General features: G+C 44.4%; 1 protein-coding gene across 2 annotated transcripts in view; it reads right to left on the bottom strand.

Annotated features, from left to right (window-relative positions):
• Window positions 1-13,649, bottom strand: part of PSAT1 (phospholipid sterol acyl transferase 1) — a 102,864-nt gene that overhangs the window by 28,079 nt on the left and 61,136 nt on the right. For both annotated transcript variants that reach the window (XM_086485701.1, XM_086485700.1), the window contains 2 exons: window positions 3,969-4,138; window positions 3,810-3,886 (listed from right to left, as the gene is read on the bottom strand). In XM_086485701.1, coding sequence (XP_086341827.1) covers window positions 3,810-3,886; window positions 3,969-4,138 — 247 coding nt within the window. The remainder of the gene's footprint in view (window positions 1-3,809; window positions 3,887-3,968; window positions 4,139-13,649) is intronic.

Below are 13,649 nucleotides of genomic sequence, written 5' to 3'. Positions count from 1 at the left end.
CTCTGTCTCTTCCTTGGCATGACACAGTATCCGAAAGAGCACAAGAAGGATTGAGCATCACGCATAGGCATTTCCATTGTGATTTGCCACAGTTGATTGATTTAGATCAGAAAGTTAAGATTCGACCCCATTGTTTGCGTGTGTTTGATGAATGGTTTGGCACTCCGTGACTTTGTTCATCTGCATTGCATGCACAGGCTTTAAAGAAGAATAGTATTTTTCCAATCACTTTACATGGAATGGGTATGTTCATGTTTTTGTGTTGGAAGTGGTTTCAGGAATTTTCATCCACGGAGATTCTTGAAGAAGGTAGATGCATGACTATTGACGAAGTTAAAGCATTGAAGGAGCCACAAATGACTGTCGTTTTCGGTGCGGCCCAAAGAAGCAAGCGTTGCAGACCTTTATGAAGTTCAAGTATCGCATGACCCACGCATCAGAGTGGGCCGGCGAAGAGTCCTTTCTAGGATTCCAGACGCTGTTGATGATCTCCCCTCGACGCCATATAGTTCGGTACCAGTACCTCACTTTGAAAAGGAGGGGATGTCACGTGCACATCTAACCCTGTGTGTACGTAGACAAGCTACTTTATGACATTGGTTCGGTTCAGTTCAGTCAGACTAGATTAGGAAGTGATCTGGCACTTTTGTGAGTCTGTTCGCAGACCGTGCATGTCCAGACACTTAGAGTAGATGCATATCCTCACGTTGCACACAGCATGACCATCAGATTTCAGTCAGAAACCATCAGGAGCATTTTCACAGTGCATAGACCTATTTTCCCTATTTTAGCCAATTTTTACTTATTATTTTTAAGTGACTTTTGTTGGGAACTAGGTAGGGCAATTTTGCTAAGCAAATATATATAGAAACCTAGCGCTAGCACTTTTGGGCAGAAGAGGCAACAAGAACTTCGATTCAACAAGCACCTTCTCAGTAGGATCCCCAGCAGGCCTAGCGTTTTTGCATCACAGCAAGGACCTAGCGTTTTTCATCCACAGACCAGCCTTGGCGTTTTTGCATGGCAGATCAGCCTCGGCGACAACAAGACACAGCAGATCAACCCTAGCATTAGCAGATTTTTTCAGCAAGGACAGTTTTCAGCCCTAGCGTTTTTGGTTTGCAGCTCAGCCTCGGCGTTTTGCAATTCCATCGCGACAAAATCAGCAGTAGCACCAGCGTTTTCAGTTTTCAGCATCAAGACACCGCAGTAGAACCCCAAACCTCGCAAATTTCACCATCCCGCAGTAGATCCTCGCCGCACATCAGATCTAGCGTAGTTTGCAGTTTCAGCCCGGAAAACACAGATTTCAGCGTGTCGTCGTCGCATCGTCGCCATCGACATCGTCACCGACATAGAGTCAGAATTCAGCAAATAAAGATTTGCAGATTTCAGCCCTTAGCATTTTCAGATTTCAACCCGTCTCGTCGTCGTCAACATCATCGACAAGTCCAAGCATTGTAGAGATTTGTGCAATCAATAGTAAATCGCTCTCGCCATAGAGAGTGGGGCCTTCGGAGGAGGGTTTGACAACATTCTGGTGTCGTATTCTTCTCTCTCTATCTCTCAGAGTGTTCATCACTTTGTTTGTGTCCATTTGCACTCTCTCACTAAAGGAACGGAAAGCTCTCCCTTCCGTAAGTAAAAGGAACCCTTGAGTATGGTCTAAAGCAAGCATCAAGACAGTGGTACTTAAAGTTCGATCGATGGATGTTGGATCATGGATTCACAAGATGCAACTCAGATCATTGCGCCTACACAAAGAATTTGGGAGATGGGAAGTTCATCATCCTAATGTTGTATGTTGATGACATGCTGATTGCAAGTGCTAACATGCAGGACATCAAAAACCTAAAAGAGGAGTTGTCTAAATCTTTTTCAATGAAAGATTTAGGTGCTGCAAAGAAGATACTTCGTATGAAGATATCAAGGGACAGGATGAAGAAAACAATAAAGCGATTCAAGAGGACTACATCAAGAAGGTACTAGAAAGGTTTGCAATGCAAGATGCAAAATCAGTTTCTACACCTTTGGCTAATCACTTTAAACTAACCAAGGATATGTGTCCAAAGACACAAGAGGAGATAGCCTATATGTCTAAAGTTCCATATGCTTCAGTGGTAGGTTTACCACTTTTCTAATGTATGCTATGGTCTGGACAAAGCCAAACATTACACATGCATTGAGAGTTGTAAGTAGGTTCATGGACAATCCAGGTAAAGAACACTGGCAAGCTATAAAGTGGATACTCACGTATTTGAAAGGGACAACAACAAATGCTTTGTATTTTGGAGGAACTGATATTTTTCTGCAAGGATATGCTGATGCAAATATGGCAAGTGACAAAGATACTCGAAGGAGCACTACTGGCTATGTCTTCACGGTTGGAGGCACAACAGTAAGCAGGGCTTCAAAGCTACAGAAAGTGGTCTCACTTTTTACCACGGAAGTAGAGTATGTGACAATGACAGAGACAAGCAAAGAAATTATGTGGCTTCACACATTCTTAGAAGAGCTTGGATACAAACAAGACAATTGTGTCTTGTACAGTGATAGCCAAAGTGCTATCCATCTTGCGAAGAATTCAGCCTTTCATTCAAGGACAAAGCACATTGAGGTGAGATATCACTTCATACGCACTCCTTTGAAAGAGAAACAGCTAAAGCTAGGTAAGGTGCATACAAACGAAAATCCTGCAGACATGTTTACAAAGGTGGTCAACAGCGAGAAGTTGAGCTTTTGATCATCTTCAATCGGCATTCAAGGATAAGAAGCCAGGATGGAAAGCAGTCACACGTTTGGTTTGGAGATCAGTCTCCAAGTGGGAGATTGTTAAGTATGGAGCTTGATTTACCCCGTGTAATTTCAGTATTGAAAACACACATTTGTCAGGGCCCCGTTATGAGGAGAAGCCATCGTGCATGAAGAAAATCACTCGTTGGAAAACCCAAATTTCCACGCCAGTCTCGAGCTGGGAAATTATGGCTGGACGACGGCCAGAAAGGTGGTCGAAAAACGGCCGATAGCCGGTAGTCAATGGCCGGTGGCCGGAGGCCGGAAGTCAATGGCCATTGGCCGAATTCAATGACCGGTGGCCGATTTCAAATCGGACTTGTCTTCTCAAGGACGGCCACACATGGACGCATGGGAGAATTCAGCTCAAATTTGTCTACTCAAGGGCGGCCACACATGGGCACATTGGAGAGTCCAAGTCGGACTTGTACCGAAATGCTGAGGGTCATCAAAGTCTATTCCTTCATTGGCACTGCAGCCAAAGCGGGGTGCAAACTTAGAGAGACTCGCCCGCCCATTCCCATTGAGGATCCCCAGAGAAGGATGATTATGCAGAGAGACTCTACCATGCACGAGGATAGCCACTGACACTACAGCCCCTAGAGCCACTCCCTCCTACAACTACTTTCTTCACTATGCAGAGAGACTCTACCATGCACGAGGATAGCCAGCCCGTAGAGCCACTCCCTCCTACAACTACTTTCTTCACTATAAAAATGGTGGAGCCGCCACATGCCGCATAACAAAGAAATTGTCAGAATATTTGGGTTATATAAAAGGACGGCACTGACATGCACTGCGCACCAAAATCCCAACTATTTAATGGTCCTACAAACAACTTGACAGTTCAGATGTCCTCGAATAACATTTAAAATAAGTTTCCATACTCACGAATTTCAATTATTGCAAGCAGCTACCCAATGTTCATTGTTAAATATTGCAAGACACAGTCTTTTTTAGAAAACCATGAATTTAGAATAAATTTAGGTTGATTGCTAGAAACCCATGCATACTACCTCAGAAATAGGCAGGCCAAATGTGAGCCCAGACAATGTAGCCTTAACAGACTCCACAGCTCCCAAAAACGGTGCACCTGGATATCAAATAGCCCTAAATCATTTCATTAGGCTGTATAAAAGAAAAGGATACTAGAAGCACATTCAGAAGGAACAGACCAACAGCAAAATAGGTATCTATATGATCATCCAACCACTTCTGATACAATCGTGGAGCAATCTCCAGCTTCAACCACTCCAGAAAATAACGAAATACATTATTGCCTAGGGAGTGTGCAAAAACAAGACAAGGGCCTCCTCGACGTTTTAGTGCTATCTCAAATGTTAACCTGCCAGCATGAGAAAATTACTGAAATTAAAAAATGCTATAAGCTGAATCTCTAATCCAATCTACATATTAAACCCATTAATCACAATGGACTTTACATGCACACACACCCTCTTTCCTGTACAGCCACTTCAAAGAAACGAACTTGCTACAAAAAATAGTATAATATTGATGATAGGGCAGCACAAAGGAATCTTTGGTAATGATTACTTTCACTATGTAAAAGCCTGACTCAAGAATTTGCAATATCAAGTGCTTGTGTAATCAGAGAAATGTATGTCAATTACAAGAGGGTCCATAAGTACCTTAGTATGCATGCAATTTCATGGTAAATATGTTCTTTTGCAAACCTCATGAGTCTTTCCATTAATGGTGCGTGACTGAGTAAAGTCTTGGTTAACGCACTCTGCAGTAACAAGCATTTTGTATAGCGGTCGCTCGCTGGGACTTGCAATTTGAAGGTTGCAAACTTGGAAATTAAGTATGTAAACTACCCCTTGACTACAAATGCAGAAAATTAATACTGGAAACAGGTCTAGGGTAAAAATTCCATTGCATTCTTGTTAACATAAGATTGACTGGAATGTAAACTAATCCTTGACTACAAATGCAGAAAATTAATATTGAAAACAGGTCTAGGGTAAAAATTGCATTGCATTCTTGTTAACATAAGATTGACTGGATCTATGATAAGGCTTAAAAGAAATGAAGAGATTAACTGTAGGAAGGCTTTTTGTATTTGCAACGATTTTTACTAGACCATAGTGCAGATTTAAGCAAGCATTCATCATCACAACTGCAAAGCCAGATCAGGGTCTTCACCGAGCTAACTTGGCGACCGCTGGACAAAAAATTTCATTGCACATTCTGGAAGAAAAATCCACTTAAGTGGGGCATGTGTGTGTGTGTGTGTGTGTGTGTGTGTGTGTGTGTGTGACATGTGTGTGTGTGTGTGTGTGTGTGTGTGAAGAGTCGAGTAGTTCCCTGCGCGCTGCGCGCAGCAGCAACCATCTGCAGTTTCGCCAGCAAGGGTCTGTGTGTGTGTTGGGGCACGCGCTGTTCTGCCCCTGCGTGACTGTTCCTGTGCGGACTGTTTACCCAGCGCGCCCACCTGCTCGACGCTGCTGAGGAGTGCAGTTTTGCACAGCACGTGTGTCAGTGGCAGTGCGGCAGGTTTTGCAAGTCAAGCTGTGGCCAGCACTGTGCTGTTTGGTCTCGCTGTGCAGGACTCGCAGGGCAGAGCATACACAGGTTAGGTACTGAGTCAAGCTCCAATTCTCTGGGCAGAGTTCAGCTGATGTATATTGTTGTGGGTTTTGGATGCTCCTTTCTGTGAAGTATGTACAGAGCTTTGGTTCGTTTGTTATTTGCAAAGTTTTCTCCACATTAGATTGCAGAATTTTCTCGCCAGTCGGTTTTGTTTGAAGAAGGGGTTTTTTTTAATTTATGTTTGACTCACTGTGCGTCTTTAAGCGTCGGAAAGCGATGGAGCCCACATCGGAGGCAGCTTCTGAGATCAAGGCATGCTTGTATGAGGACTTTGAGGAGGCTCGACAGGCATGGAATGGTCAGGCGCCTGCTCTTGAGGTGCGCATTCCGGTACAGGACCTCATGGACCCAGTTGCGCAGTACGCAATGAATGCAGTTATTCTATTTTTCTAGGGAAAAATGCCTACTGCGCAAGATGTCGGTCAATGGGTCGATTTTCTCCTTGAGCGACAAGCTGTCCGCGGTGTTTACTTTGGGGCGCGTGGATTTTATGAAGTTTTGCTCGCAGATATGGAAGCTCGCAATCTTTTTCTTGAGATGTCTCCCCTCTTTTTTAATACGCAGATGACACATGTTCTACCGTGGGCACTCACTAAAGACTACCAGAGTCTTATTCGTCACAAATGCCCGGTGTGGGTGGAAATTGTTGATTTCCCCCGCACGTGGAGACATTTCCTGCCGCTGTTGGCTGCGCAGCTTGGAAAGGTTATCTGTCCTCCAAAATTGGATGCGAATACCAACAGGTTTTGCATTCTTTGGGACACGGACAAGATTACCCCTGATGGTATTATGGTTGACACAGGTGATCCATGGGTAGGCAAGCGCCCCTTTAAACTTAAATGGGGAAAGTTTGCGAATTCATGTTTTCGATGCGGCAAATTTGGTCATATGCAATCCGAATGTCTAGAGCCGGTCTTGCAACCCCCTCCCTCTACTGTTCCTTTGTCCACCTCTATCCCGATTGGAAAACCGACAAGTGAAGTCAAGCAAAGTGGAGTCTCTACTGCTAAAGTGGCTTCGAATGTGGACAAAGGGAAAGGCAAGGTACAGCAATTCACTGATCTTGGGAATGGGACTGCTGCTAAAAGCAAAAATGTTGGACCTGTTGATGTCAATACATGAGTGGTGCCAAAAAAAGCTCTGAAGATTCGCACGCCAATTTCTTCTCGTACTTACGTTCCTTCTGTTAATGCTAACAAGAATGAATCGTTTAAGCAACTTCCATAATGACAATCGCACGCTGATTGATGCATGGGACAAAGCGATGCACTCTTACAAAGATGTACTCCTTGGTGAGGCTTCCACATCGCATGTGAACACTGTGGACACGTTTCCTGCCCTGACTCAGAGGATGGGTCCTCGTACGGATGTAGTGGATGGAGACGTGTCTATGGGCACCTCCACTTGATTATGATACTTGTTGCTTTTTGTACATATGTTTCCAATGCAAAGTCATATTAAATGCATCTCATACAATGTGCATGGGTTATGCAACCTTGACAAATGGCGGCTGACGTGGCACTATGTACATACATGTAGGGTAGACATAGTTGTATTGCAAGAGCATAATCAGCACGAGTTTGCTTGTCAATGTTCCTATTTTGCCGGATATTGGATTGCGTATGCTGGCTCGCAAGATTTCTCGGGTTTATTGACACTGGTTCGACATGAGCTTCAGCCTGTTCTGCTATACAATGATCCGCATGGTTGGTGGATGGTTGTACAGTGTTTGTTGAATGGTCGAGTTCATGAATTTGGAAATACCTATGCATATACGGCCTCTGGGCAAAGAGCTGCTTTATGGCAAGAAATCTCGTCTCACCCATGGACCTCGAATGCATTTCTGTGTGGAGATTTCAATAATACCCCTGATTTGCTTGACAGCACCACAGGAAATTCGCATATGTTGCTTGCGGAGAAACACAAATGGGATCTTCTTGTTGCCTCTGCTCAAATGATTGATATATGGCGTTCTTTGCATCCTAATGCCTCCGGTTTTACCTTTCAGCATGCTGCTCATTCCTCTTATAGAGCACGATTGGATCATTGGTATTTGCTTAATGGGCAACAGTATGAACAATTTGTATGTGACATGAGGATAGATTATGCTCTGCAGCTATCGGATCATTATCCTCTTTTGCTGTCGTCGTATTTTGGACAGTCTCTTTGTGATCGGCCTCTTCACAGGAAACGTTTGTTGCATGTTAATAATGTCTATCTTACTCATGAAGCTTTTCGTCACATGATTGCCAATATTATTCCTCCGTTGTTGGCTCAAATGCATATTGATTTGGATGCTGCCTGGTATCGTTTTGTCATGAGAGTACAAAGTGTGATTTCTGACTATGGTATGCAGCATATGCAGTGTAATCAGGAGAATGTAGTTGATGCGAAACAGGCTAGTCAACGATTACAACAGTTGGCTGATTTCCGCCCCCTGTCTGACTCTGAAATGACGGAGTTATGTGAAGCTAAAGTGTGTATTCAGCAAAATGATAAGAGGAAGCTTGCTAACTGGCAAACGAGTGCACGTCAACAGGCTTTTATGGACAAAGGTTGTGCTTCTAAGAATTTTTTTAAGCATCTGTATCATTCAAGAGTCTCACAGTCGATTAAACGGGTTATACTTCCCTCGGGTACTTGGACTTCTTCGAAGCGGGAACTTGCTGAGTTATGGTTTCACATTATCGTAAGGTGTTTGCTGCTCCATCTCAGCCTTCTTCGACAGCTTGTCGAGTGCATGAATTGTTGCTTTCTTATGTTCGTCCGATCCTGTCTTCGCAGGAGGCACAATGCCTTGAGAATCCTTTCTCTATCTCTGAATTGCATGGTGCCTTGCTTGCATTGGGCCAGTGGAGATCTCCTGGTTGGGACGGACATACTGTGGAATTTTTCCTCTCATTTTGGGATGCTCTTAAACAATCCTTGATTTTCATGATAAATGTGGCATGGGAAAAACAAGATCTACCAATTCCATGGAAAGAGGGCTTACTTAAGTTATTGCCCAAGCAAGCGCTTTGCGAGCAGTTCTCTCATTGGCGGCCCATAACTTTGATGCCGGTGATATACACCATGTTGGTCCACCGCATCAAGGACTATTTGTTTACAGGACTTCATCAAGCTCAGTATGGTTTCATTCCTCGTCATCAAATCATGGACAATTTGGCCAATATTATGATTGGCATGGAGTATGCTAAGTATACGCAACAAGATGTGCTGGTCATGCAAGTTGATATTGAAAAGGCCTTTGACACTGTGCACTGGGACTTCATTGCTGCCACAATGAGATGTCTAGGATTTGGTCCTAAGTTGGCCAATGTGGTTTATTTCTTGTATGATTGTAGTACGTCTTTGGGAATCCTGGACGGGGAATTGTCAGAATCGTGGCCGCTTGGTTGTTCGGTTAGGTAAGGTTGTCCTATTAGTGCTTTGATGTATGCAATTGCCTCTCATCCTTTGTTGATGTACCTTGATTACTTGACCTCTGCGCAGCGTCTTCATGGTTTGCAGCTACCATCGGGTCATACTTTTATTGGGCAGGCTTATGCAGATGACTCGTTGTTTATGCCCCACAATCAGCAAAACGATGTTCAAGAGATTATGAACGCTTTAAAAAAGTTTGCGATTGCGGCTGGTCTTAAAGTCAATTTCCGTAAATCAAAGCTTCTGCCGCTTCGTTCTTGTGATTGGCATGCTCTGTTGTGGCCAGGAGAGATTGTTCTTCCAAATGTAATCACTAGGCATTTGGGTTATCCAATTGGATGGAATGTTACTCACACGCAAAAAGTGGATTGGGTTATGAACGCTTGAATGTTAAATTGCATTATTGGAAGCTTTCTACTTGGCCGCTACATGTTCGACTGCGAATTGTTCAGAGTATCCTCATGACATATGTTCATTTGTTTTTTCCATTGTTGCATTGGCCCCGTCATTGTCTTGACTCTCTCATGTCGGCCATTTTGTCTCATTTGTGGCGAACGCGTGCTCACAAAAAAGGTTTGCGCCTGATGTCAATGGCAACACTTTGTTCACCAAAGCGCTTTGGTGGTTTGAATATTTTGGACCTACGTAGGCATGTCCTTGCTAGGAAGGCTATGCTTTTGCCTACACTTGCGCAACAATCTCAGCCTTGGACTCTTATGTTTGCACACTTGAGTCAGCATGTGGTTACATCATCATTTGGTCACTGGCAATCATCCATGTGGGAGGCAGTATTTGGTAAGATGGATGGTCATATTCCTGGATGCCCGCTTTCTTCCACCTTGCTTTCTGCATGGAAACAGGTTACGATTCATCTATCGTGGAATGCTCGGAGGGAAGGAAACTCACTTCGTACGGAGAGCCTTCATTGGAGCCGGGCTTTTTCTCTTACTTTGGTCGACCACTCGCCTCGCCACGCGTATTTCCTCTCCTGGCGTGGCATTCGAGTGGTTGAGGATGTGGTGGATACAGCTGGTTTCACTTTCGAGTTTCCATTTGCTGCTCGCCGCTTTGGATTGGGCATGCACTATCGCCAGTTTTGGAGAGAATTACAGCAAATGTTGATAGGTTTCTTGCCCGTTTCACCTTTGGCTGATGGTGATCGTATGTCTGGCTGGAAGCTTGGGGAAATGCCATTTCAAGATATTTCTGTCGACCGGGCATATGCTCTTCTTCTGCCTCGTCCATGGATTGTTGATCATTGCAACGCTATTTGGCACATGCATAAATCAGATATTTGGTGGCGAAGGATTATATCTACAATATGGGAAAGCCATTTGCCAGTGAAGGAGCGTTTGTTTCTTTGGCAGTGTTTACTTGGTGTGCTCCCAGTGGGTACCTTTCTTAGGATGCGCCGTATCCGCCCTTCATCATGCGTTCGTTGCTCATCTGCCGAGGAGGATATTTGTCACCTCTTGTGGGATTGCTGTGTCACTCCAGACTTCCTTCGTCGGGTGTCTGCGTGTATGCGGCTACATTTTCCCACGACGGTATTCCATAAGCGGTTTTGGGTTTTTGATATCTTCTCGCCGGCGTTACAGTGCTTTGCAGCCTTCTTCATGTGGGTCAGGTTTTGGGCGTACTGGAGCCTCTGGTGGCGACAGCGTAATGGCTACGTGTTCCATCGCATTCATACAAATCCCCTACCTTTCTTCAAGAGTTCCCTTCGGGAGTCTTTGCGGTTCGCCTTGGAAGTTGGTGATATCACGGCAGAGCTACATCAGCTTTCTTATGAATGCTTTTAGTTATTTTGTACAGCCGAACACTGTAGTGTTCCTTTCCTTGTACATCTTTTTGGTGGGTTTTCCTCTCTTTGAGGTTTCCCACGGATAGATAAATCAAATTGATGTACAAAAAAAAAAAAGTGTGTGTGTGTGTGTGTGTGTGTGTCTTTTGTATCCCTTTCTTTCTGTGGGTTTTCCTCGCTTTGAGGTTTCCCACATGTAAATTCAATCAAACAAGATTTTTATAAAAAAAAGTGTGTGTGTGTGTGTGTGTGTGTGTGTGTGTGTGTGTGTGTGTGTGTGTGTGTGTGTGTGTGTATATATATAGAGAGAGAGAGAGAGAGAGAGAGAAATGAAATGAAATAAAATGTTATATTAACATCTTTAAAAGGCCAAAGTGACCTATGAGATCAGAAAGTTACAATGTGGTGAATCTGATACAAGGTCTGTAAGGTGCAGCGGAATGAATGATGAACTTTGCTCAAGATGAGTGCTCCAAACTGTGCTCAAGGTTCCTTTTACTTATGGAAGGGAGAGCCTTCCGTCCTTTAATGAGAGAGTGCAATGGACACAAACAAAGTGAATGGACACTATGCGTGAAGGTGCATGAGACTGAGAGACAGAGAGAGAAGAGAATACGACACCAGAGAATTCGTAAAACCCTCCTCCAAGGGCCCCACTCTCGATGGCGAGAGTGGTCTACTCTTGATTGCACAATCTGGTACAATGGCTGATGCAATGAGTCTACAATGCTTGCTAGGTCGATGTCGACGGAGTGGACGACGAGGACGATGCTAAGGCTGAAAACTGAGTGCTTGATGAATCTGTAAGAGGTCGAAGTTGTCGGGCTGATCTGCTACTGTTTGGCTTGCTAACCTGTTCGCTGCAATGTTGCTTGCTCTGCTGTCCAAAAACGCTAAGAGTGCTGAAATCTGCTGATGCAAAGCGCTGAATATGGCAGCCCAAAAACACTGGTTATAGCTGCTTCAAAAACGCTGAATGCTGTGGTTTAAAAACGCTAATGGCACCATGGTGCTGGCTGAAATGGCTGTGCAAAAACGCCAAGGCAAGGCTGGGAAAACGCAGAAGGGCTGAGGTTGTCAAGGCTGAAAACGCTGATGGCAATGCTGAAAAACGCTGGCCTTCTCGGCTCCAAAAACGCTAGGTTGGTGTGGGGGATCGATCGTCTTGCTGAGAAGGGTCTCCAGAGGCCTGTTGCACTTGAGTGCCTGATGCTCTCCTTCTTCTTCTGCCAGATAGTGCTAGCTTTGTTTTGCTTATATATTATCTTACCCAATTTGCCCTACTCAGTTCCCAACAAAAGTCACTTAAAATAATAAGTGAAATGTAAGGACATGGGTCCTATGGGCAAGGCCACCGGCACGGCCGGACAGTGTGTACGCTAGGGGGAGGCTATAAGATAGCATGGTTGGGTTTCTGTGCAACAAAAGAAGACAGGCACGCTTTCCTGTGCACAGTGCGTGGACAGACAACAACAGTCGACTGCGGCCGCCCCATCTACGCCCTCCATAGCGCACGACTAAGGCGGGAGACCAAGGCAAACTCGACCGGCAACTCTACAGCACCGAGGCTCCGAAGGCTTCCGTTGGCACTATTGGCTGCGCGTGTAGGAAGGCCCACTTAACCCTTGCATGAAGGAGAATTGAACCCACCCCATGAGGGTAAGAGGCCAACACTTTACCATCAAGCTATTGACCCTTGTTGTGTATAACAAGGAAAGATAGCATACTTGTGTTGAAAGGAAAACTAGAAGGAAAGGGAAAGCTTCAAACTTCAAGGAAGTAGTTTCACCCTTCCTTTCACTTGAGGAAGGAAAGTTTTCCTCCAAAAAAAGAATTTCCTCAAGGAGGTAGCTTCAAAGTGAACAAAAGCCTTCACAAAAACGACGAGTTTTTGTGAAGAATCAACAAAGGTGTTCTTACGACGAATGACACGTGAAACGCTACAATTCCCGCAAGGTGAGGTTCGCATGCAATGCAAATCGCGGAGCATACAAAACACAAACTTCAATTTCACAAGGTACAAATTGACGTTTTTTTTTCTCTCTTTGCATTAGTATGTGTTTACCATGGCCACTGAGAACATCCCACCTACACACACGTTTGATTTTGAGCAAGTAGATCAAAATCAGGGCCACACGGGTGCGGCTGACACTAATATGCATGATGACGATGATCTGGGAGATCATGGCCTTGTAGATATGGCTGCTTTCAAGACTTTGGACAATCGTCAAAGCATACTTGAACCCAACCTCTGCACTCAATGCAAATGTTACCAATCTTACGGAGTTACTTGTGAAATTTATGAATTCACAGACGACTCAAGAAGCCACAAGTGGCACGGTTCAAGGGAACCAAGCTCGCACGACTCAAGGAGTCCAAGAGACAAGTGCTTCAGAAGATGCAGAAGGTAGCAATGCATTACTTAAGAATATCACCATTCCTGAGTTTCACAGGGAAGAGCGTGATCGCAACAAGGATGCGGTCAATACGTTCTTACACAAATGGAGTGATATTCATAGATTGAGACACACCCTGGATATAAAGACGGCTGTAGAAACAAATCTCTCTCTTAAAGGCAAGGCCTATAAGTGGTGGATGTAACTATGTCAGACTTTGTAAATAATTAATGTATTTAGGAGAAAAAGAATTATCTAATTAGTTGTGTACACATCAGAATAGATCTAGCACTTCTGGGGCCTCAGGTGCGCCCAAGTTTGGGCCAGTGCACCTCAGGGACACTCTAGCAGAAAATACCCTAAAGCCGTAGTGATTTGGAAATCGGGTCTTCAATGAAGGGGTAGATAGTAGCCTCAGATTTCAGGCTCAGAAAAATACGCGCGCTAGTGCAAGCACATGAATGAGATGGGGTCCTTAGAACAACAGTAAGCCTAAGGCCTGAATTATTTTTATGGACTTAGGATAAGTCAATTAAATTATCTTAAATAATTTGCGCTGTGGACCAAATGGCCGGACAAGTGCGAACAGGTAATGCCAGAGCAGTGTCGGTACGGCATTG

The sequence above is a fragment of the Adiantum capillus-veneris genome, chromosome 16, assembly GCF_014529385.1.
Source record: "Adiantum capillus-veneris isolate H3 chromosome 16, ASM1452938v2, whole genome shotgun sequence".
In the NCBI taxonomy this organism is placed as follows: Eukaryota; Viridiplantae; Streptophyta; class Polypodiopsida; order Polypodiales; family Pteridaceae; genus Adiantum; species Adiantum capillus-veneris.
Note: the sequence above shows the minus strand (reverse complement) of the source record. Positions and strands in the feature narration are given on the sequence as shown.